A 25,978-nucleotide genomic window follows, 5' to 3' on the forward strand; every position below is an offset into this window, starting at 1 on the left:
CTTGCCCAAAGCACACAGGGGAGGCAGAGCTCCTTCTTTCATGTAAATACAAAAGATCCTGTAAAGGAAACTTACTTTTTAAAAAATGACATGCTTTACTTGGGGTCAAGGGTTGCATATGCCCCAGTGGTGTGTAGGTCACTCATGCAAACTGGTTCTTTCCTTCATTCACGCCCACAGATCTCAGGCTTGGTAGCAAGCGCCTTCACCTGCTGAGCTCTCTCACCAGCCCTAGAAAGCCTACATTGGGACAGAAGGAGGTTAAGATGTCAGCACCCAGCTTCTCCTAAGATGTAAGCTGAGCTCTGCAGAACTACCTCCCCCTTAAAGCAAGAGCAAGGGGTACAGTGGGTGTTTTTCATTTCAAATCCTTTCCACCTGGAGTGTGAGAGGAAGAAATGTACGTGAACACAGTAGCTCCAGCGCTTGGCCAAGGGAACGAAAGGCTGAGCTGGCAGGAGCTTCTGTCACGAAATGAAACCTGTAGAGGGAGTCAAACTGAGGCAGAATATACGGAAAAATCACCCAGTAAGCTCTTGTTGTCATGTATGAGAAGCTTTTATAAAATTATACAAAACACAGCAACACAAAGAACAAACTCCAGGTACGTCAGTAACGATACAAAGGTGGCAACCAGCCCAACAGCTCCCAGGCTTTCCCACTCACCCCTGCTCCAGCCTCACCCACAGTCAGGTTCTAGGAGAGGATCTGCCTGGTGTGATTCCAGTCTTCTGCCAGCTGCTGTCTGGCTTCAGCAAGGACATGGTGTCCTCAGAATTACTAATGCACATTGGTAATTCAAGAACTTAGTCCCACTGACCTCAGTGTGGGATCTCAGCACTCAGGTGGCAGACAAGAGGCGGCCCCATGTCTGAAGCCAGCCTAGTCTAAAGAAGAAAGCTCCCCTACCTTGCCAACAAAACCTACTTGCAGATGAGTCTACGCTACTGACCCAAAGGCCTTGGCATCAGCAAGACCTGTGACAAGAATCTATGAATGGAGCAGTGCTCCTAGGGACCCTCACACCATCAACCAGTTTCACCTCTAAGGAGAATCCCCTACCCCTTGATGGAAGTGCTTGCTGAACTTAGAGGAGATGCTATGAGGAAGAGTAACAGTGTTTGTAAGGAATAAGGATGCCAGTAGCAGAACAGAGGCTGGCCAGGACTCAAACAGAGAAAGCATGGCAGGCTTAGGACTAACAGGGCCCTTCAGTGAGCCCACATTCTCAGCCCCATGCTTCTCCCCTGGCAGGCCCAGTGCACAGGAGACTGATCACAGTAAGGCACTCCCCACACTCATCTGGGCGGAGGGAGGGGGAAGCCAGTCCAGACGACAAGCAGGTTCAGAAGTTGTGTCACCAACGCTCCCTCAATGGGCCTGCTGGCAGTGCCCTGGCGGTTAGCAGGCAGTGAGGCCTTACAGTCTGCAGAACCTGTGAGCATGCTGGCTGGCTGCATCAGGTCCTTGTGCTGGCGGGCCCCCCATCCGCCCTGGCTCGCTGGCGGTCATACTTCACAGACACGATGAGGAAGAGCAGCAGTGTAGCTCCCTGGATGGCGGCCAGCAAGAAGAAGTAGTAATGCAGGTGGCAGCTGTTGATGTTCCCTAGGAGTGAGCAGACGCCTCCTGGTGAGTGCACTCTATGGACCGGGCACCTTCTCACTGGCTCTTGGCCACCTGAGAGAGTACTCTGCACTAGCCACCTCCCTTCCAGGGGCTCTCCCATTCAGGTGAAGGGAGGGAGGAAGGTAGCTGTCCTGGACCGCTAGCTCTGACACTGGGAAGATCCCCCACAGGGCTGAGAAAGACTTATAACTTCTCAGAGAAGGTTTATGATGGTAACTTGCATCTGTAACACAATCCTGGGAGGGAGTAGCATTCTGCTCCTGACTGGCATTCACTTCTACCTTTCTGAGGTGCTCTCTTGTCACTCCACTTAAAGTCACTCTCTACATTCAGGACAGAGCAACACTTCTGAGGATGGGCTAAGTCCCTACCTCATTTCTCTCACCGAACGCTGCAGGGTGTTGAGCATACCATGGTCACAGGGTATGGCCTTCCCACCTGACAGGCAGCAATGAGGACATAGCCTCCCACTAGAGCAAGACAGATGCTTTTTCCGGTCTTAATCTCTTCCAAGTTTCACACACTGCCCAGGTAGCCCTGACTGCTGTAATAGACACATCTTGGTCTCATTAAAGCATCGTTACAGCTTTTACATTGCCCAAATGCTAAACAAAGAGGACGGTGCAGGTCAGGGCCACAGACTACGGAGATGAACAGCCAGGCTGGAAGGTGCGAGCCTATGGTCTCCACTGACTGGGTGAAGCAGCGACAGCTGCAATGCTGCCCACCTGGCACAGTCGCTTCTGTAAACCACTGTTCCTCAAGGACTACTTAAAGATCCACACCACCACTACTCAGCACTGACCCAGGACAGAGTGGCAGAGTGACCGCCTGGCTCCCGTCCCCATGAGCCACAGGTATCATTCATGTCACCGGGGCCTGCCAGGGAGCATAGTCATACTCTAGATGACTTGTCCCACAGAAGGAACTAGCACACAGTTAATGCTGTGGCTGGAAGTTGCTGAGCTTTCTGACACTTCAAAAGCATGTTCCAGTGTTTATTCAGAAGGTGAGACTTCCTCTCCCTGACATCTTTGTATGCTGGGTTAGTCTACATGCCCTTTTACTACCTGAGCAGATGCTTATTGGCATCAAATATCTAGCAAACAACATGAGCAAGTACAACACATGTTACTACAAGAAACATAAATACATGCAAGATTCTGACCCAGAGGGAAGGACAAGATCCTAAATCTGCCCATAGTGGAAGAGCCCTATTACCCTGAACCTCAGAGTCCAAAGACTGACTCAGTCAGTAAATGGAACCCAGCTCTGCCTGCTCCCTCATGGTCAGTGACACACCCATCCTCCAAGACCTGTCTCCTCCGTGACTACAGGGGATGGACACTTGATCCAACTGTGACGAGGTACCAATGATGCAATTTTATGTGCAGTGTTGAAGCTGGCAGGCCTGGTGGACAGTGTCGTTATGTCCACACTGTCAACCCCAGAGCAGAAAACAGAACAGAGCCCAGTCTCATTTGGGAATGTGCAGAGAATTCAAACATGTACCCATCGCCCAAGAAGCAGCTGTCCTGGGCAGTCACAGAAAGAAGATCATAATGAGGGGTTAAAAAAAAGTTGTGTTTCATCAGACTCCTGGTCCTCAGAGAATGAAACGGAAGGCCTGAACAGCAATGCCCACCAAAGCTCCTTCATGAAGCCAACACTAGAAACACCAATGTCCATCAGGGCAGAATGAACAAATTCACTGCAACACAAGCCTGTAAGAGAGTGGCACTCGGGATCAACAGGGCGCCTCTCGGAACAGGAGGAACTCGATGCTGACTCTTTGGGAACAGAGTGTCCTGTGCAGGGTCAGGGTGGTTGGCAGAGACATGACGGGGTTCTGAGCTGACCTTAGACAGTGGTGAGACAGTGAAAGGAGTTAGAGAAAAAGAAACAGTGAACTGAAGCCTAGGGAGTCTTGAACCCTCACAAGGACTCCTTAGCCTGCTAGGGACACTACATAAGCTCTCATCACCCCCTCTTCTGCAAGAATGCTAACATAGGACAGGGGACAGTGAGGGAAGTGCCCAATGGTTGTGCACCTGGTGTGAGAAGGGGGTGCCGGCCTGGAGCTACCACCCCCTTTTGCAGGAGGCCTTCTTCTGGAAGGACCCACTCCATCTGATCTCTCTGTGACACCAGGGCCTCTGCACAGCACTGATCCCATTCCCTAGTGGAAAGTGAGGCTGCTGGGGACTGCCTAGCACTGCCTTGAGCACAGCAGTCGAGCTCTCCAAGGCTTAGGTACAGTCTACCAGAAACAAACAGTGGGGGGGGGGGGGGGGGGTTAAGACACTAAATTAGTAAATAAGCTAGGAAGGAGTGGACTCCAAGTGGGAACCAAAAGAAGTCAACTCTGCACACAAAGAATGAGTCTGAAGAACTAGAGTCTAAGACAAGCAAGGCAGTTTCCAGTTATAATCTAGAACTCGGGAGGCAAAGCCAGCATTACTGCAGATGAAGAGGTGGTCAGAGTGACGTGGTGTCCCTTGGTGGGCTTGGGAGGGGTCCCCTGTGAGACTGCACTGTTTCCTTCACCCCAGCCCCTTTGGACGCTATCTCACTACTGTCTAAGTAGGAGAGGTACTCCTGCACTTTGAGGTCACCCTGGGCTGCAGAGTGGGACCATATCTAAAACAAAGGATTGTGGACTAGCAGGATGGCTCAGCAAATAAAGACACTTGCCATGCAAGCCTGATGGCCTGAGACTGATCCCAGATCCCACAGGGGAAGGAGACAAATAGCTCCTGAAAGTTATCCTCCCTCCATGCACCACGACAGCCACCTGCCTGTGATATGTGCACATAGAATAGTAAATGTTTTTAAACCAAACAGTAACTAGAATCCTGGTCTCTTTGATGAACATTTGGGAAAGTCTACACCACGCAGGCTGACTCCATGGCACCCAGAACCAATGAGGCACTCCAGGGCTGTCACCCTCCCAGGGGGATGAGAGCAAAGGCAAGTCCCAGACCAGCTGACGGATTTTACAACTGACCTCACATGGCTAGAGTCAGTTACAGGCATCTAGGGGAGGGAGTTTCAGCCTTCTGAACATTACCCCAAGGCCTTTCAAGGAATCCAACCCAAGGCTCTGGAAATCACACAACTTCTAGAAAACAATTTCCTGACTTTCCCAGGAATGCAATAAAAGCGGGTAAGTAATATCAAGCAAGGAAATGCTGACATTATGGCCCTCCGGGAACATGTACTTGTTTAAAAGGCAAACAATGCTGTAGCTCCTGTTCACCCACAGCACTGCAGAGCTGCCCAGAGAAACATCCAGCAGACTGACTGAGAACAGTACTCACTGACAAAGCCACTGTCTGTCTTAACATCCAGAATCCAAAACTTCAGATCAGGTTGACACAGGAGCTGCCATGCAGGTCTACCTCACCCAACACTGCAGACTGTGCTGAGCTGGACACAAACTTAACAGAGGGTTTGGGCCAATGGCCTCTGGGGACAGATTGGATACTTCACACATTTTGTGGCAGCAGCAAGCACCCTGCTTTCAAACCCAGACATTAGAATCTTACCAAAATCTGTGTGGCTGCTCATCCACCCAATGGCCTTGAGAGACACCAGGGCTAACAGTCCCGAGCCCACAAAGGACCCGATGCCAGAAAAGAAGAAAAAGAGTCCCATGATGGCGCTCTGCATGGACTTGGGAGCAGCAGAGTAGGCAAACTCCAAACCTAGAGAAAAGGAAAAGGAGGCTACATTGAGAAGATCACCGTGGTCACCATGAGGTCACCCTCAGTCAGCTTCCCAGCAGCACACACAGGCTCCACTGAGGTTTGAGCACTCTCGGGCGGACTGTCTCCTGGTTGGAGAAGTCAGGACTAGGTGCTGGCCACTCATCCTCATGATGACTCTTAAAACACATCAAGGAAGAACACCATTCTCACTTAAGAAGTTTTGTTACAAGACAGACACATGTTGTCTCATACCTGAAGTCCTAGTATTCAACAGGCTGCAGCAGGAGGATGGTTGCAAGTTTCAAGTCAGTGGGGCTGCAGTGTTAGAGCCTTTCTCAAAGAGTCAAGAGTTCAGGGGCTGGAGAGATGGCTTGGTGGCTAAGAGCTCAGGCTGCTCATGCGAAGGACAGGGGTTCTATTTCCAGTACCCACATGGAGGCTCACAACCATCTGTGACTCCAGTTCCAGATCTGATGCCTTTTTCTGTCCTCCATGGGAACTACATACATGTGGTACACATGCATACATGCAGGCAACACACCATACATATGAAATGAATCTTTGAATAAAGTCAATGATATATCATTTGTATTTTAATAAAGCTTGCCTGAAGATCAGAGTAAAACAGCCCCACTGGTCAGCCTTACAGACCAGGCAGTGGTGACACACACCTTTAATCCCAGTAGCCACACTAGTTTGCCATAGAAACCGGGCAGTAGTGGTGCACGCCTTTAATCCCAGCCCTAGAGAGGAATATAAAGCGGGAGGAGACAGCTCACAGTCTCATGCCAAGATTCCTGGAGGCAGAATTGCCATTTTGGACTAAGTTAGAGATAAGAGCCAGTGGCTGGATGCTTTGCTTTTCTGAACTTCAAGTTGAACCCCAATACCTGTCTCTGGGTTTTTATTAATCATGCTATAAGTGAAGACTTGAATGTGTCTGGGGGCGGGGAGGGGGTTCTCTCCATACGGACCCTACTTCATAATCAACACAGCAGACTAGGTTCAAGCACTTAAAGACTGAGATTCCCAATGACCGGGTGGAGCAAAGACAAAGCAAAGCCCACTGTCACTAGTCAGAGAATTCTGCCAGGGTTTGAGAGGTTGAGGCACCAGCATGCTCCTCTTTCCCTCCCTCTTGAAACCTGAGCATCACCAGTTCCTCTCTTCACACTGCATTAGTAGCTGATCTGCACCAACGCCTTATCCTTGCAGAGTCTTACTAGTGACAGAGGCCCACGAGGACAAGCTCTAAGTCAGGTTTGCTCCTTCATGGAAGTCTGTGCCAGAAGCACAGCTGTGTTCTGCCTAGAAGCTGGGGACAGGCACAGGTCCAGAGGAAGCCACCCACAGCCACTTCCCCTTCCTTCCTAAGGCACACACAGGGCAGGTAATGGACTCATGAGACTATCTTAGGAAACACTGGTTTTGCACAGGGCAGCCTCAGCCTGAGGATTATTATTTACTAATTCATGCTGTAAGCTACAACCCCCACCCCACCCCCTCCAAGCACCATGGCTCTGCTCAGAAAACTGCAGGGTATAATACAGACAGACCCAAATGCCAACAGCATTCAGTCTCACCTGCTATACTTGCAAATATCTCACTGATGCCAATGAGCACATACTGTGGGATCTGCCACCAAATAGGCAGGTCAGCAGCATGGTATACCACACCACCAATGGTCTGGTTGATGGTCTTCTCCTTCACCAGGTCCAGCCTTTTACTCTCCAGGATCCCTAGAATTGAGAAGCAGGTTAGTGGAGCACTAAGGTTGTCACTGAGCTAAGTCTTCAGTGTATTACAGGCATTTATCAACAAGCCTGACAGGTGTGAGAAAGGAGGGTGACCATGACAGCTTTGTAGGCAGATCACAGCTGTTATCCACCTCTTCCTCACAGGGAAGTTCACTATGTTTAGTTTAACCCTCAAGTGTCTGAACTACTCTTTCTGGTCATCTTTTTAAAACTGGGAGGATACATGAGGATCTGCATGCAGCCAATGGTCACTGGGGGAGATAGATATATTTTGTTCATGGCACAGCCACTGTGAAGATACCCATGCTCCTATAAGCAACCCAAGTCTCCAAAGACACCACCACAGGCACAGAAACAAAAAGACAATCCTGAATTAATCAATGTGCAGTTCTTCAAATAAATGTGACCAATTGTCTAGATGAAGCTCAAAAACTTGCCTAGGTTCAAGAAAATAAAACAGACTGTAAGCAGAACCAAAATGAAGTACCCCACGTTAAAGGCCTGAGGTTCCAAGAGAAGAAACAACACAGCAGGAATATTGAAGGGAACACCTCAAAAACAATCACTTGGAACCTCAGTAACAAGTTGGTGCTATTTCATGACTGTGCCATGGTAATACCCCCTCAAACCCCCAACAGAGGACTCACGATCTCCCTCAGCTCTACAATATCAACTATCACTAGTGTGCTTTTGGCCAGAGCAAGGCACATACTAACCCGGAAGAAATATCCAGTAATTTCACCCAAACTGCTCAGCAAAAGCAGCATAAACATGGGGGGAGGGGGAGACAGGGGGGTTATCAGAAGACAAGGAGGAACTATTGTATTTAAAGCAATCCACCAAAGTCTACAGAATTTTTTTTTAAATCCCACATAAAAGGCACAATAGCCACCAAAATATGCAAGATAGTTAGGAACACACTTAACAAACACATACAAGATAAAAATGAAGAAAATTTAAGTAAATGCAAGACACTATAAATAAATAGAAAAATGACTCAGATCTGTTCCAACACTAGAGAAACTGTGCTCACAGGAACAGAGGTAGTAAGGAGCTGAAGTGGGGACTTAAGCATCAGTAAGGAGGTACAGTGATACACTGTATTTTAACCCTTCAGGTAAAAAGAGGAAGAAACAAAATATATAGCTGGGTGTGATAGCTGTACCTGTAAGGCCAGCATTCAAAGAATAAACCAGGAGGATGATCAGTCTCAGGCAAGTCTGGACTACATAACAAGCTGTCTAAAAACATAATCAGGGGCTGAAGAGGTAACATGGGTGTTGAGAACACTGATCTTGCAGGACCTGGATACCATGCCCAGCACCCACAGGTCAACTCACACCATCTGTAACTCCAGTTCCGGGGGACCCAACACCCTTTTCTGACCTTCATGAGTACAGTATGCACACAGTGCACAGACATACATTCACACAAAAACATCCACACACATAAAACAATCAAACTGTTTTGGGTTTTTTCTTTGGTGTGTTTCTTTTTTCAAGACAGGGTTTCTCTGTGTAGTCCTGAATGCTGAGATTAAAGGCATGTGCCACCACCACCCAGCTAATAACCAAACTCTTTTCTTCTTTCTTTTTTGTTTTTAATTTTTCAGGATAGGGTTTCTCTGTAGTTTTAGAAGTCCTGGAACTCACTCTGTAGACCAGGCTGGCCTTGGACTCACAGAGATCCACCTGCCTCTGACTCCTGAGTGCTGGAATTAAAGGTGTGTATCACCAATGCCCAGCTTTAAAAAAACACAAAATTTTTTAAGGGGAAAAGAGAAACCTAATACAGGGAACAACTTTCTTTTCCCTTAAGCCATCTTAGAAAGCCCATGGCCTACCCAATTTGCACCTGAGGGCCTTTAGAGCCAGTTGCCACTGACAGGCACAGTGTAAGTGAAGTTAAGTCCTGTGTACGGCAGGTACAAGGTGAACTGTTAGGTTTCTACTCAAGGTCTGCGGACACTACTCAGTCCTCCACCCTAAAACTGCCTGTGTGCAGCAGTAATGGCTGTCTCCAGTGAGCTTGCTAGACTGTGCCCCTCAATTCCTGACAGGATAGCTCCTTCCTAAGTCCTGCAAGGGCAATTTCTTGTGAAGACAGCTGCATACAAAATGGTCTCTACAGGCAGGTCGGAGCTGCCTAGATTCAGCTAGTGCTGGACCCTATGAAACACATACTTTCCGGTCACTTTTAAAAGACCTTAGAAAGGACAGAGTCTGAAAGAGAAACCTGTTTCCAACACTGATCTACCCAGAAACCAGAGGACAACCCACGTGGCTCTCTCCGAAGACAACCATTTAAGGAGCCTCAGCCATGCGTGAAACTGAAAGAAAAGAGGCTGTACAGAAACCTAGCACAGAGCTCTATGAGAAAATGCAAAACAAGGAAGGAAACAAAAGCTCTTCTGGCACCCAGCTGGCACAACTGCAGGATGCAGGGCCCCCACCCACGAAGAGAAGTTGAGAACAAAGACAAGCCATAGGCATTTGAGGCAGACAGAGATTCCTTCCAGTCCAGGATTCCCAAAGACTGCCGCGTCCTCAATTCCTGTGCTCTGCTTATTTCTTTACTAACTTACAAAGCAACGTGTCACTCAGATAAACCTCACTTTAATTATGTGTTTGATCAACAGAAAATGCACTAGTTCTCTTAATAACCCAGCACCTGAAAGATGAACTTCTTAAGCTGAGTGTTTTTTTTTTCCTCTTTTCTTCGTTTTTTTTTTTTTTTTTTTGGCTTTTCAAGACGCGGTTTCTTTGTGTAGCCCTGGCTGTCCTACAATTCCCTCTGTAGACCAGGCTAGCCTCAAACTCACAGAGATTCACCTGCCTTTGCCTCCTGAGTGCTGGGATTAGTTGTGCTCCACCATCAGCTGGTGGGACTGAGTTCTGTTAAGCCCGTGAGCACCGTATCAGCAGCGTGTTCTGTTGTGATGGCAGAGGCATGTTCTTAAACTCCCTTTAGTAGAGCTCGGTACCACGTTCCTCAGACCACAAGTGTGTGGAAAACGCTTTTTTCCCTGCCATTATATTGTTTTATGGTGCATCATTTTCAAATAGTAATGAAGGCAGGACACTCACATTGAAAAGGAGATTCTCCCAGTCTTATTCACAAACAGAAACAATGATGGAAACGGAAGTGTCTTCGGGCACTGCCCCTTGAAGTGTGATGTGAGACCTCAGCTGCTAAGACTTTTGGTGGGAGTTTCCTAGGAGCCTTAACAATCCCACAAACCTTTTTTTAGTTTTTGTTTTTTTGTTTTTGTTTTTTTCTTTTTTAATGCTGGGACCCCTGCAGGCTCCAACAACTGTGAGATTCAGAAGCTTCCACAGAATGTCCTCTCATTCCCATTGTCAGCCTGCAGCCTGGGGCAGCAGCACAGGGCAAGTCTACTCAGCCCTACAAGATGAAGGTTTGTCCTCAAATGACACATGTGAAACAAACATCTGAAGATGAAGAGTCACCGGCTGCTCAGTGTCTTCAGCACAATACACTAGCAGCTGCATGCTGCAGAAGCCATGCTGGAAGTGGAAAGAGAAGAAAAGAGGCGGGGGGGGGGGGGGGGGGAGCTCACCCGCAGCAAAGGCAGAGCACATGACGAAGAACATCCCCACAGCAATCCTCTTCAAGGAGGATGGGAGCAGGCCATGTCTTCTGAGCACTGGGTCAACTAGCTTGTCCTTCAGCGGGATGAGCAGGAGGATGAGCACCGCATCGAACATGGTGAGCCAGGCTGCAGGCAGCTGCACAGAGTACAGAGTACGGCATTAGCAGCATTACAGCAGCTCCTGAAACCATCCACACACGACCTCCAGGATGCTTTAACTAGAGATAATGACTGTGTCCTGAGCTGGGGGAAGGCTGGAATCTGACAGTACAAAATTTAATGGCACTGGTCAACCCAATCTCAGCAGGCTGTAACCAGTCAGGAACTAGTTCTAGTGGCTAGGTCTCAGCTACCTGTGGCAGCTGCAGAAAGGAGTCGTGTCATCTCCAGATCTCTTACCGTGTGATGAGTAGTGGTGATACTTGAGATTTCTGGAATCTTCAAATGAAGACTCTGTAAAACATATGTAGTCTGCATCTGGATAAAGAAATCAGATGGTACAAGTAAGCCGGCAGAGCCTCTCCAAGCCTGTGTACACGCCCTCCCTCTTCTAGATGACTCCACCCACCTCTCAAACTCAGACATGGCAATTACTGGGTCACCTTAGAGTCTCTTTGAGAAGAGCTGCCAGGAAACCAAATGGGAAGCTAGAGGGTCCAGACAATCTGATGTACCCCACTCTCAGCTGCCACTTGGGAAAGGTTTTCCAACACAAAGCAGCCAATCTGAGTCCATGGCTGCAAACTGTGGCAACTGGTGGCTAACCCCGAGTCCTGCACTGCAGCCCCTGCCATGCGGCTGGGGAGGCCAGACACCTGCAGCACTCACTTGAAAGTACACAGTCCAGTAAGGAATCAGAGCCAAGAACACAGGCACGATCTTAACCAGGGCTTTCACGTCTTCCACTTTGTCCTCTGTGAACGGCCCTCCACGCGACATCTTACATGAATCAAACAGACTGTGTTTAGAAGATTGCTGAAAGACTCCAAGGCCTTCACTTTGGGAGACAAAATGAAGGAATTAGTTTACTTCCACCCCCAGGGACATCGCTCTGGTAACAAATCACTTCTGGGGTGGGAAAGCAGCTCTCTGCACTGCCCTGCTTTAAGTCCTTCTGTGACTAACTGTGGACTGCCCACACAGCTCCTGTGGCTGACCACAGGGCCTTTGGACAGGGCAGCTCTGTCTAATGAACCCAAAGGGACGATGTATCAACTCTTACAGCTCCACGGGGCAGCAATGTGGCCTGGACTTCTATCCAGCTGACAGCAATCCATGTTTCTTGTGACTACACTGGTTTATCACACAAGCAGACACTTGAGGGACTCAAAGGTGCCTTGATGGCAGGGAAAGCAACATCTCTCTCAGGGTAAAAGGACAGTCTGAAGTAAAGAACCGTGAGAGATATAGCATGCCTATGGGGAACCAACAGAGCACTCACTCACTCTCCTTTATCACAAGCTTGGAAAGTCCTCCAAGGCCCTTACTGGCCCATTTCGAGGAGGAAGTTAGGACAGAGACCACAGACAAGAGCTGCATCAAGATTCTAATGCCTCAGAGTTGGGGTCAGGACAGGAGTGAGACCTTCCTGGATTACAGGGATATGCCTGGACACCAACAGCTGTGGGTCACGCCCCTGCCTCTCTGTTTGCAGTTTTTACAAAATAAGTGGGGCCCTGAAGATAACAACAAGATCTTTCCCAGCTACACAATACCAATATGGACTGTACAGAACTGTGCACTGTTGACCAAAAACAAGAGGAAACACTCAACCCCACCGAGAGCCTCCCAATTCCACCTTTTTGCACTGGAGTTTATAATCTTACACCCTATTTCACTAACTGTCACATTTAAATATTTTTTCTTATTTTATATCTGTAGTTTGCCTGTATGTTTTGTCTGTCTCCCTATGGATCCCTGGCTGTCCTGGAACTTGCTACATAGACCTAGCTGGCCTCAAGCTCAGAGATTTGCCAGTCTCTGCTATCACTAAAAGCATGTGCCAACACATCCAGCTTGCCTGCATATATGTGTGCTATATGAATGCCTGCTGCCTTCAGAGTCCAGAAGGGACAACGGGTCCTCAGGAACCAGAGTTATGGAAGACTAGGAGTAGTGGGAACCAAACCCAGGTCCTTGACAAAATCAGTAAGTACTCTTAACTGCTGAGCTGTCTCTCCAGCCCCTCATTTTTATCCTACAAAGCTTATGCACTTAATCTGTGGATTCCAAGCTGGGGAAGATTGATAAACTAAAGGCCATATCTTAGTATGTTAGCCAAATTCTGATGAAGTAAATACCTACTGCCTGCCCAGTACCACATGGACTAGGTGTGAGGGACAGCGAGTCACAGGTTCCTATATTTTGTCTTCATTTGAGGACATCTCTAACTCCTTCAAATTCCTATTTGTCTCTAGTTCCCATATACTTGATACAGGCAATACCTCTATTAGTTATGAGCACATCCCACTAATGATGTTTCTCTGAAATACATCGATGCCAAGAACCAAATCCCCTTGGCACCAGGCTCTCACAGGTCACTCAGAGCCTTTCAGTGTTGTGTATCATTACAATACTCTAAAGCTGATGAACCAGGGTCTGGCTAAAGCAGTGGTTCTCAACCTGTGGGTCACAACCCCCTTGGGTGCTGAAGGATCTTTTCACAGAGGTCACATATCAGATATCCTGCATAACAGGTATTTACATTATGATTCATAACAGTAGCAAAATTAGTTTTTAAATGAAATAGCAACAAAAATAATTTTATGACTGGGGGTCACTACAACATGAGGAATTATATTAAAGGGTTGCACTGTTGGGAAAGTTGAGAACCTATGGTCTAAAGTCTCCCAATCACCAAGTAAGGTGGCACACATGTAACCCCAACACTAGGGAGGCTGAGGCAGAATAATCACTTCTTTAGATATGAACCAAGCACAGAGCCAGCCTGGGCTACATGAGACCCTTTCTCAGAAAAAAAGCTCCTAATCCACTTGCATGGTTAGTGTTCTATGCTGTGACATAGAAGCCCCCACAGTCATAGACAAGAGCCCATTCCTCCCACAAAGACTGTGACTCAGTTTCCCTGTACCTGTGTAGCCTGTGTGTCCAGGATCTGAAAGGCTAGGTGTACAGTATGCCCTGCTTGCACCTGTCAGACACTCCAAACAAGCCCCTGCACCAGCTCTATTATAGTATGGTGATGATGATGTGAACTCAGACTGTCAGGTCTCATCTAAAATCAGCACCACTGCCCTCCAAACACATGGACCTAGACCACACACAGGGACAGGGCCAAGAGTCAGACCCATGGAGAACAGGTGTGTGGCACTTCCAGGGCTCTTCAATCCCACTCCAGATACCCCCAGTAGCACAGCAAAAGGTTCCATCAGGTACTAGGCTGCTAAGAGCCTTACATGCTTCACTGCATTGAGGCCTTACAACAATCCTAAGAGTTGTCCAATCCCCTGGGCAAACAAAGTCAGGCACTGTAATGTCTCTGAACTGCCAGGTTCCACAGCAAGCTCATACAATTTAGTTGACTTTCCAAACCTTTTTGTTTAGTTTTATCCCAAAAGATTTCCAAAGTTGAAGCTGAGAAAAAGGCAGACTGCTCAGTCTCCCCCTTCCTTTGTCATTTGTGCACTGAGATATCCCACAGGTCCTGGAGTAATGCTGGACCCTGGCTGAAAGGTTCTCATCAGGGCTATTTGCAAAGGGCTGTCCTGCCCATGGCTAGCAGTCTAGATTAGAAACAGCTAAAGTCTGCAACACTGCTCTGTCTGGCTAAAGTCAGGTCCTAGCAAACACCAGGATCAGCTGGAGCTGGGTGACATCCAGCTTTGCAAGCTCCTCAGTGCTAGTCCCCTTCTGGGCAGGGTCTGAAAGCTGCCAGATTAAACAGCTTTCTAGCAGATTCACAAAGGAGGTTGGACAGTCAGATTTCACACAGGGGGCTCATGTGCCATCAGCAGAGCCACAGAAGTCACTGTGTAGCTTCAGTTCTGCAGCACAGAGGCTTCCAGTGCAACAATAACAGACACAGACAAGCGTGGGCGAGACTATGCACCTTAGCCTGCAGAACATTTTCACAACCAGGGCCACCCCACAGGAAGCCCTGAGGACAAGGAATCCATCTCTGCTCAGTAACTCCTGGAAAGCCTTAGGCTCAGTAAATCACTGGGAGGGAGCTGACCACCAAGGTCCAGGAGCTTCCCTGAACCTCGGTTCTCTCTCTGCCTTGACTGCTCTGGTGACTCCAGTACTGCAGGCTGTCTAATGTCACAACCACCGTCAAGGGACCAGTTTACTCTACACAGCAGTCTGCAGAAAACATAGAAACATCTAAGCCCTCCTTAGGCTAATTTCTCAACTTCATTAATCTGTACAGAGCAGGACCACGGGTCACCATCAGCAGCAGAAGGGGACAGATCTCAGAATATGGCTGTTTCTAAAAGTCCCAGGCTTGGGACAATCAGCATTGAGGCTGTGCAAGTCCCATTAGAGTAAGGGTAAATGGTTCCCCTAGAGTATCTCAAGCTATGTTTGTGTTCCCCTCCATTAGACAGTAGCTGCCATAGCCCTGGATGAGGGACGCTATGCTGACCAAAAGAGACAGCAGCTTCCCTTAGAGATAAATACTGACAACATACACAGTCTAAGTTCTCATTAATACACTTCTGTGTCTAAAGCACATGATGTGTCTCCGTGGTACTCTCTGCAGATCCCTTCCTTCAAAATCTGCAACCCAAAAGCATCAAGGCATCCTTACCCATGCTGGCAGTGAGGAAGTTGGGCATAGAGTACTGAACTCAGGGTTCTGCTAGCTGAATGGCAAGGTTAACACCACACACTTTCTGAATGAAAGCCAGCTTGGGGATCAGACACACGAGCCGTACATCCCAGACTTCAGCTGGTATTTTATCTGCAGGGAGCGAAAAGTTGTGCAACTCACCCACTTCTCCGCTGCCCACCTCTCTGGGAGCAGCAGCTGTAGGTGAGAATCCTGAACATGTCAGTGAAGGCGCTGCCATCAGGAGGCTTGGTGATGAAGACACTCTGGCCACAGAGGAAGACCAGGAAAGCGATAGCCACGCAGACAGTGGGAATCAGGTAGCCTGTGAGAAAGCTTACGTTCTGCTGAATATAGGCAATGCCTCCTAATGACAGGATCGCTCCCAAATTAATGCTCCAGTAAAACCAATTGAAAAATCTCCGAGTGGCTTCTGGACCACGATCTTTGACCTAAAGTAATAGGGAAAAGAAACGTGTAAGAACATGTGATCCTCTACATTTTTCATCTGTTCTGTAAACACGACAAGCTTTAGTGTTTTTAATACTTAAATGACCACCCAGCCACCCACAGCAGCTACAAGCAATGCCACCACACCAAGTACCTAATCATCTCCATTATAAGAGCAGATACAAGGTGTCTCAAGTCTCTGCTCTCAGAAAACAGTAGGACAGAATCAAAATGCTATTTACAGATCCAGCCAGTCTCCCAACAAAAGACATCTTGTACTCAATCATTACAGGAGCTGAGGCCCACTCCAAATGCAAGGAAGTCCTAGTGTTCAAAGTAAGCTGACCGCCTACCTTGAAACCAGCAGGAATGATCCTTAAAACAGGTTCCAGAACCTACAGTAGAATCATCATCTTGGATTATCAGGAGCCTGCACCTGACCGCTCAGCGCTGTCATATGGAGCTCAGGGCCTCGCTGAACTTAGCACAAGTACTAGGACATTGCCAAGTAGGCTGTGGCTCCATGCACTTAAGTAAGGATTGCTCAGAGGCAAGGCATGGGGCCCAAACATCAGAGTCTTTGATAAGCCTACAACTAAGCTGTAGGCATAGTAAACAGTTCCAATCACAAAGTAGTTTTAGATTAAAAAGGTTATTCAGTGCCAGTGATGCACACCTGTAATCCCAGCATTTGAGAGACAGAAGCAGGGAAATCATGAGCTGGAGGCTGGCCTGAGCTACACAAAAGATCTCAGCAACACACTCAAGAAGTGCTCAAAATCGGCCCCAAGCTGACTCTCCCCTTCAGGTGAACCCCCCCCCCCCCCCCCCCCCGGTAAACCTTCTGCAGATCCCACCTGGCTGGTAGCTAGGTGAGTCAGGCCCAGCCTGGCTTCTTCCACCTGTGCTTTTTACACTACACAGACACTCTCAGGACGGGCCAGGTCCCAGTCAGCATCATTCTGCAGTTTCATTGCACACATTGCACAAACGGTCTTGAGCAAACCCACAGCCAAAGACTGACTTGAACACATACAGACACACCCTTAATGGACGGATAGGGTTAAAATTGGCTTCATAGCACCTCTTCTGATCCACAGAGCAATCTCCTCTCTAGTACCAGGGGCAAAGCTGCCACGTACAACATGCAATAAGGCTTCTGCTTGGCACTCACGGTTTCCTACAGAGTATTTAAGATTAAGGTGAGGGTACAAACTATACAGTCAAAACTGAGTATCCTTTGACAATTATTAAACTCCAAATGATAGCTACTGTGTTGGCAAGTCTTTTGCTTGAATTTAGTCAGATAGTTATAATCATGTCAAACTAAAAAATCCAAGTTGTTAGTTTGATCTTTCCTTTTTTCAGGGCCAGGGACTTAACACGGGTCCCTGCTGATATTAGATAAGACCTTTACCACTAAGTGCCATCACTAGCCCCCAAATCAAGCAAGCAAGCAACCGTAAGGATTTTGTTCTACACACGTCAGTTCTGAACAAAGGTTCCACTCTGAAGGCGGGCATCACTGCAATGGTTTATAGTCACAGTTTCTTACAGCGGAGGCACAGCTTTTAAATGTTACTCAACAGTGGACATCAATGTCCATAACACAGTGGAGGCAGGACAGAAGAAAGAAAAACACATGAGCAAAGAAACAGAGAAAATAAAACTCAAAGTACATACATATATACTTTCTGTTTTGTTTCGTTTTGTTTTTTGAGACAAGGTTTCTCTGTGTGGCCCTTGGCTGTCCTCAAACTCAGAGATCCACCTACCTCTGTGCTCCCCCACCCCTGCCCCAGTGCTGGGATTAAAGGTGCACCACCACTGCCTGGTTCTTTATTCTTTATATATACACTGTACTTTGTGTGTGTTAAATACCACATACACATAAACATGAAAGGGAAGGGGCCAGTTTAAAGAAAAAGAAAAGCAAAAGCACCTCTTTGGAAATGAGATCAGTTGTCCAGGCCAGCCTCAAACTCCTGGGCTTAGATGATCTCCCTGCTTCAACCTCTAGAACAGCTGGAAGTACAGACATGAACCACAATGCCCAGCACAAGACAGGGAACATTAGATACTAACTGAAATGTTCCAAGCCCTTCCCATTACACATCACAGGACCACATACATCTTCCCGCATTCACAGAAACAGTTCATCCTCCAAGACAGTAGGAAATACTTGTTCAACTGGCCTAGCAGAACCCTAACCTTTAGAGTCCTTATGCCCCTTGTAAACTCGGTGGTCAACTGACTTTACTGTTCAAGTTTCCAGCCACAGTTGCTTCATAAAAGGAGGCCTACTTTCAGGGCCTCAGTAGCCACACACCATCCATCAGCATACAAACAGAACTGCTGCTGACTGAGCTGTCTGTCACATGCCTCTCTTTCCCTTTGGCCAAAGGCCACAGCTTCCCAATATACCAGTCGCATGACATCATGACATCACCACATATCCTGCCAAGGCTGAACAAGCTCCCCATAACCCCTCTACACCCCATGAAAACATTGCAGTCAAAAGGAGAGGAAAGGTCAGCAGGCCAGAAAGGAGAACAGGTTTAACACTATCAGATTTGCAGGAGCCTAACCTCTCCCGACTGGAACAAACACCACCCTGGGTGTCCTGATGCCACGCTTCAGCACAATCTCAGCACTCAGAATCTTTGCTGAAGCAGAATGCCTACAGTCAGTAGAGGAGCCTGACTCAAAACTAAAGCAAACCACAAAGGCAGTACTGTCTACTCTACCTACATGGTAGCTTTTACCTCGTAGGATCTAAGTAACCCAGGGTGGGTTCCAACTCCTTACGTAGCTGAGGCTGGCTTTGACGTCCTAGGCCTCCTGCTCTGCCCTCCAAGCTCAGCTCACTATTTCGAGTATCACCAACCAAGAATGATTGACCTCTGGCAACTGGTAAGTACTAGGAAAGCCAAAGGGCAGAATTCTGCTTTCAAATGAACCACCTTTGAGAGTGACTTATAGATCTGCACTAACTTTGAAGTGACCTGGTACTTCTGCTCACAGCCACAGCCTGGTCCATCTCACATGAAATGGCACTCTGGCAGCACCAGTCAGAGAAGCAGAAGCACCTTAAAGACAGCAGCCCACTCCTCTAAACAGGAAAGGCCAGCAAGAACTGCCCCAGGCAGAAAACATTGGCACAGCACCCTTCCAACCATCAGGCTTCTCCTGCAAAATAGCTGACACATTAGGAACAAGGGAGGTCTTGAAATCTCCCTCAAAGAACAGTCATGAGGCAGCAGAGAGCAGTGCCTCCTTAAGGATCCCAGTTACTTGCTAAAGATGCAGCTTACACACAAGATGAACCTACGTGTGGTTCATGGTCTCTCGCACTCTCAGAGCTGTCAAACCACCACTGCCCTGGCCAGAAGCCCGTGTATCTGCTTACTCAGTGAATGTTCAGCATCCTTTACTTACTGAGGTGCTCCCAACACCCCTGGGAACCTAACCTCGTGCTGTGGGTGGGCAGCATGTTCACAGAAGACAGACTGTAGTAAGTCAACTGTTCATCAGTAGAAGGGCCACACCTTACTTTTCACTGAAACATCTCAAAGTTATAGAAAAGTTGAAAAAAAAGTAGGATGTATCCTTCTCTTACATTTTTAGCGCTTTAATTTCTGTTAAAAACAAAAAAATACTGGGCCAGCACAATGAGATGGCTAAGCAGGTAAAGGCATTTTCAGCAAGCTTGAAAACCTGACCCCCATCTCCAAAATCTGAATGACAGAAGAGAATCCACTCTTGCAGGTTGTTCTAACCTGAAATGCACATTACCATGAAAACACACACACACACACACACACACACACACACACACACACACACACGAATAAAGACAGAGGCAGGTAAATCTCTGTGAGTCCCAGGCCAACCTAGTCTACCTAGAGTTCCAGGCCAGCCAGGGATACACAGAAAGACCTTGTCTCAAAAACAAACAAGTAAACAAAAGAGCTCACTGACCCCCCCCCATAAACACACACACACACACACACACACACACACACACACACACACACACACACACCCCTTTGACTGAATCTCCTAAAACCAAACCACTCTTTTATGTAACAAAGGCACAACCAAACCTAAGAACATCCTAAGCACCCAAAACAAGGGTGGGGTACACACACCTGAAATCCCAGCACCCAGGAAGCAGAAGCTGGAGGATCAACATTATTTTGATACCAGTCTGTGCTATACATGGAATTCCAGGCCAGCCTGGTTACAGAGCAAGAAGAGAGATCAAAAAACAAAACAAAACAAAAATCAGTAGAAGCCCGGCATGGTGGCACACACTCCTCACACCACCATTCAGAGGCTAATACAGGTTGGAAGGCCCATCTGGGCTACTTAGTCAGTCTGAAGACAGCATGGACTATACAGAAAAACCCCAGGTCAAAAAAATAAAATGGCCAAGAATGGAGGGGGAAGGACATGACTTGGGCAGAGGCAGGAATATTAGTAGCTCAAGGTCATCTTCTACTAGTGAATTAGAGGCCAGCCTGAGCTACACTGAAACACTGTCTCAAAATATAACAAAATAAAACAAAACCCCACAAACAGAAAACAAAACCAAAACACCAGAGAGCCAATCACTGAGCACATCCAAGCGGCTGTGAACTTTCTCTAGGGTCCCAGATCCAGGTCTCTTCTCCAGATGCTGTTAAGTGTGGAGATTCTGGAGACAATTCCAATTACTCCGTGGAAGAGCACCTATTCTTAGCTACAATGACTTGTGCAGGCTGGGATCCACCCACAGTGACTCTCACAGGAGCCATTCAACAGGCCTGCTAGGGAGAGCTAATCAATGGTCTAGTATCTACTGGAGAACAGGGACTCTTAAGACATGGCATCCAATCTGCTCCCTTAGTGCTTGCGGAACAGCTGGGCCTGGATAGACAGTCACCCCAGGCATACTACAACCAAAGCTTCTCAAACTGTGTGTGTGAAACTTGGCAACAGTAACAGGTTTCTGAATGCACAAGGACCAAAAACAAACTCAGAATCAAATGTGCAATGGACAAGAGATGTTCCTGGCAGTGCTTGCCCACACTGCATCCAGTGACATCTGTGGCCTTGATTCCACACAAGGACCGCTTGCACTTTACACTGCACACACTGACATGCCTATGACTATAACAAATGCTGCCTGACACTCCCTGGCTAGATTTGACACAACTTCACACTATGAGCTGCACTGTCTCCACTGCACAGAGAACATTTTTCTGCTCTCACAGAAGCACAGTAGCTTAATTTCAAACAGCCAACACTTTGAATATGTCCCTACCAGTCATCACTTTCAAAAGCTATGGCTTTGGAATGTATCAAGTTGTGTAAATACCCATCTCATTTCTGTACAAATTGGACTTCATCTTTAATACATGCTAAGTTATTCATATAGCAAAGAACTGCTTTAAAACAAATTTATGACTTGGGTGATATCAGTTAATGTTTGATTTGAATGTCTATCTTAGACTCTGAGTCACATAAGTTCTTGGGTGAAAAGGGGCTGTGAGTGCAAAGTCTAAGGAGCTCTGTGTACACCATGAGACTCTAACCATGCCAATGTGGGGATGCACAGTAGAGGTACACTTTGCGTGGTATGGCCCAGTTTGCTGCTTACTTTCCTGTCGATGTGATAAACACTATGACCAAGGCAACTTATAGAAGGAAGGATTTTTTTCCAGAGGGCTAAGAGTCCATTATAGCAGCAAATAATATGTGGGCTAGGGCAACAGGTATTGATCTCAAATAAGGCCCAACCCCAGTAACATACTTCCTCTAGCAAGGTCACACCTAATCCTCCCCAGTCACCAACTAGGGACCAAGAATCCAAATATATATGAGACTTAGGAGGGTCATTTCATGCAAACTACCACACCTAGGCTTAAGACCTTCGGACAGAGCTAAAGTGCTTTGACCCCGTGTCTTCATATAGCACTAGAAGCTAAGCTCATTGGGACTGCCCCGTGTGAAAATTCTTAAGTGACAACTACTTCTTTTGCTTATATTTTACTTTTATGACCCACTGTCTTGCTTTGTAGCCCGTAACAGCCTAGAGCTATATAGTCTGAGCTGGCCTTAAGCTTGTGGCAATCCTTATGCTTCAAAATCTGAAGTACTGCAGTTACTACTCTGTCACAGTTGAGATGTGCCCTCACTGAATTGGTTAGCCTTGTGAACCATGTAAACAAGGCTTCTGAACATGGCCCAGTCCTATATTCACGGTGCTACTCTCTGAGCAAATGATTTTACCTTGGTAACTTAAATTTCAAAGATCAGTTTAGCGCCAAGACCCAGGGCTCCTTCCCTGCAGCTCACAAAGAACATTCTAGCACTCCCTACTGCACCCCTCCTACTTCTGAGTCCACCCCTTTCCTCCAGGCCACTGTCTCCACTCTAGGCCACTGCTCTCTCATGCGCCAGCTGCAGCCTGCCACTCACCCACCTGCCACATAACCCACTCTCTATGGCAGCCACTTGCAATCTCTTTGCAATGAGACAGCATGTGTCAGGTTTTAGGAGACATCTGGCCTCTATGACTACTCGATTCTACAAGTCTAGGGGAAGCAGGGGAGATGAGTAAGCAGGAAAGAGCAGGACCTTAAAGAGCTTTATCCACAGAGCCTGCCACTCCAACCCCACATAATTTCCACTGCTTACAAAATACTTGATTTGCATTTGACCACTGGATCCATTCTTAGCCTGTGAGAGCCCTAAAAGGGGAAGCTGAGCAGCTGAGGCACCCAGGCACTAGCAGATCACTTCTGCTCTCCAAAGCTTTGCTCCTCCATCTCTTGGTCTTGGTGTTCAGAGCGGCAGCATGGTTTTGGACTTTCCTGCCCAGCCTACCCCAAAACTTATTTAAAACAATGAAGATGAAAACAAAGTGCTTGCCCGTAAGTTTGTGAACGGAGAACTAGGGCAGTGGCGAGTCTTGGTACATGCACACAATCCACATCTCCACAACTTCAACTTTTCTTTCAGATTTTAACCCAAATGACTCCGCCATTAGAAAGAACCTTCTCTTGAAACCCACCCTGGCCATCACATCATGAATAATCAATCACCTCATTGGGTGAAGCCCTTCCTACCACCCAGATCACACCTGCTTTCTGTCCACTCAAGGGCTTCCACCCGCACTACAAGCAAGTTCCCCCAGAGCAGGGGTGGGTGTGGTTCCCGTCCCTCCTTCAGTGCTGTACCAGATGCAAGGGCAGATGTGGACACAGGGTCCTGCCGGAGAGTGTGAGGCTCTCTCTTTACCAGTCATGATACTTGTGCGAGGTGTGGAGTGCGTACTTGTGGGCGCCTTTCTCACCTGGATTAGAAGTAGCCTTGCTCTCCCTCCTACCCACTCAGTAGGTGCTGGAGCACTCTACGAGGAAGTGCCCCCCACTCCGACAGGTTTTCTTCCTCCCCTCCCTAACTAGAAGGAGGAGATCAGAGACACCACAAGAGAGATTCCCTGGCCAGGAAGTATCCCGCTCCATAGCCTTAATCTTTCTCAAGATGTGAGGTGCAGGTGGCCGGGTTGGGGAGCTTGGTGGGCAGCTCCTTGCTCTCCCATCAGTCGCTCAGTCAAGTGTGTAGGTTGAGGTATAGGGGTGGCTCCTATCAGTGGAGAACCTTGGGGCATGTGCAGGTACACAGAGTACCGGGACGGTCCCCGTATCTTCAGCGTAGCGCACCTAGTGCAAAGTCAGGCATCGGTTCAGGTAGGCGTGGTGCACGGTAGGTGCAAAAGCAAAACAGGGAGGACGGGGGCGGGTCCGGCTCACCTGGTCCGCGCCGAAGGGCGTTATGTTGGCCTTGACCGTGGCCACACCGAGTCCCACGAGCACCAGCCCCGCGAAGGTGGCCGGAGCGCAGCGGCGCGCGGCGACATCGGGACACACCGCCGTGCCGTTGGGGAAGGGAGCCGAGCAATTGCGGACGAGCTCGGGGCTCGGGTCCCCGCACAGCGCGGCGCGCGAGCGGGTCGCGGCCAGCAGCGGGAAGGCAAGCATGCCGAGCAAGTAGAGTGCCAGGCTGAGCAGGATGGCGCGCGCCCGGCCGAGCCTCGCGTCGGCGAGCCAGCCCCCGAACGGCGAGCCCAGGTAGGTGAGGCCCATGAAGAGCAGCAGCGCCTGGCTGGCCTGCGCGCCCTCCCAGTTGAACGGCGCGCCATTCAGGAACAGCACCAAGTTGGCCGTGATGCCGTAAAAGGCGGCGCGCTCCAGCAGCTCGGCCAACAGCACCGCCCCGCACGCCGCGCGCCGCCCCGCAAACGCCCCGGCCGCCGCCGCAGTCCGCCGCGAACCAAGCAGCGGCGCCCGCTCACCCTCCATGGCTAACTCCCTGAGTACCAGGTTGCCGAGCTCTCGCGAGAATGCGCTCCCCGCCGCCTCCCTATTGGGCAGGAGGAGAACTTCCGGTCCGGCCCCGGAAATGGGACAAAGCGTGGCGGCTACTTGTTGTTGAGATACCTGGAGGTATTGTGGTTCCCATTGCTGGAAGAGATCCACGGGGAAATTCGAACCCTATGCCCCGAGGTTCCGGAACCACGCTGATGTCCTAATCCAGGTCACCTGCGTTTAACTCTTTTCTCCTTCCATCTTCTCTGGTACCCGGGGTCAAGTCTAAGCCTTATTCCCCTGACAGTCTCGGCGTTCTCTCCCTATCCGCTAGCTTTTCTCTCTCTCTGTTAGGCTGGAATCTCTCCCTCACTCCTGATTGATCCGGCCATTCCTTCTCCGGACCTTGCCCTCTAAGAAAAACCTGCCAAAAAAAAAAAAAAAGGTCCAGTTCCGTGGTGGTGGCGGTGGCGGCTGCCCACCTGAAGCTGATAGCTGCTAAAGACCCCGCCTAAAAGCTACCATAGTTGGGTACCATCACCCCACCACCACCACCACCGCGTCTACAAGGTATTTAAGCCCCCTCCTTTAGACAGGCCGTGTGATTTTTTTTCTTTCCCCCACCCTCCACCTCATCTCTGGGGACTGGAGGGTCACCCTGGAGTGCTTTGCCCAAGTAAACCTGGTCCTTTACTTTTTAATTCAGCTTGATCTGGCTTACTACGTCGGCGGCAGAGAAACCTATCATCTTGGTGCCAGAAGCCCGGGAGGAGTTGAACCTTCCCTGTCTGACAGGCCCAGTTCCCTGACCACATGGGAAGCCACTCTTCATTTTATCTCCCTCTCTTTTTGACAGGACTGACTTTTGATACCGCTCCAGGCAATACCAATCTGCTTCGGAGCAAAGACCATCTATGATGGATGCATTGCTCTAGTCTTCAATCTCCAGCACAGGCTTGGAAACGCGCAATTTCTGGTCTAGACCCGATCCTCAGTCACCCATGGGGTGTCTACTGCACAATTTATTCCAATTGGGCTGTCTAACACCATACGTCCAGAAACACCTTATTTCCTTTTACTCTGTGACCTGGCCTCAATACACCCTTGATAACCAGTCAAGATGGCCACCAGAGGGAACTCTTCAACATCCTCCATGATCTTAAAATTTCTGCCCGTATAGACAAGTGGTCTGAGCTCCCTTACATCCAAGGATTTAAGGTTCTGCGCGCCTGCATCTCTCTCTGTAGCCCGTGCCCTACAGCACAGGTTTTGTTGGCTAGGGTTGAAGTGCCTCCAGACCCAGATTTATCTGGGGACTTGGACACTGACCACTCTGCCTTGACCTTGCGATCTGATTTACTAGCATCTCTACCCTTTCCCCAGAGCCTGCTTCCCCTTTCCCCTCTTACACTGCAATGTTTCTCCATGAGCATTGCACACAAACGGTGCACAGACCTACATTAAGATAAAACATCCTCACATAAAATAAAAATAAGTCTTTGGGGGCTGGAGAAATGACTCAGCAATTAAGAGCACTGTCTGCTCTTCCAGAGGCCTTGAGTTCAATTTCCAACAACCACATGGTGGCTCATAACCATCTGTAATGGGATCTGATGCCCTCTTCTGGCATAAAGTTAATAGACTGCATAGATAGATATAGATATATTACA

General features: G+C 48.4%; 1 protein-coding gene across 1 annotated transcript; it reads right to left on the reverse strand.

Moving 5' to 3' along the window:
• Positions 1-534: 534 nt before the first annotated feature.
• Slc15a4 (solute carrier family 15 member 4) lies at positions 535-24,309 on the reverse strand. The gene is made up of 8 exons (XM_038344843.2): positions 23,754-24,309; positions 15,664-15,953; positions 11,538-11,706; positions 11,109-11,186; positions 10,677-10,845; positions 6,923-7,078; positions 5,178-5,336; positions 535-1,608 (listed from the first exon to the last, which is right to left on the reverse strand). The coding sequence occupies exons 1-8, from the start codon at positions 24,300-24,302 to the stop codon at positions 1,460-1,462; spliced, it is 1,719 nt and encodes a 572-aa protein (XP_038200771.1). The 5' UTR covers positions 24,303-24,309; the 3' UTR covers positions 535-1,459.
• Between the last annotated feature and the right edge of the window lie 1,669 nt (positions 24,310-25,978).

This window comes from Arvicola amphibius, chromosome 10, assembly GCF_903992535.2.
Source record: "Arvicola amphibius chromosome 10, mArvAmp1.2, whole genome shotgun sequence".
NCBI lineage: Eukaryota > Metazoa > Chordata > Mammalia > Rodentia > Cricetidae > Arvicola > Arvicola amphibius.

Excerpts from the sequence above, each read along its gene's own strand:
- Slc15a4 (XM_038344843.2), bottom strand. The coding sequence starts at position 24,302 with ATGGAGGGTGAGCGGGCGCCGCTGCTTGGTTCGCGGCGGACTGCGGCG. Across the intron at positions 5,337-6,922 it reads GATATTTGCAAGTATAGCAG|GTTTGGAGTTTGCCTACTCT; the intron begins GTGAGACTGAAT and ends CCTTTTCTCTAG. Across the intron at positions 1,609-5,177 it reads GAGCAGCCACACAGATTTTG|GGAACATCAACAGCTGCCAC; the intron begins GTAAGATTCTAA and ends GCTCACTCCTAG.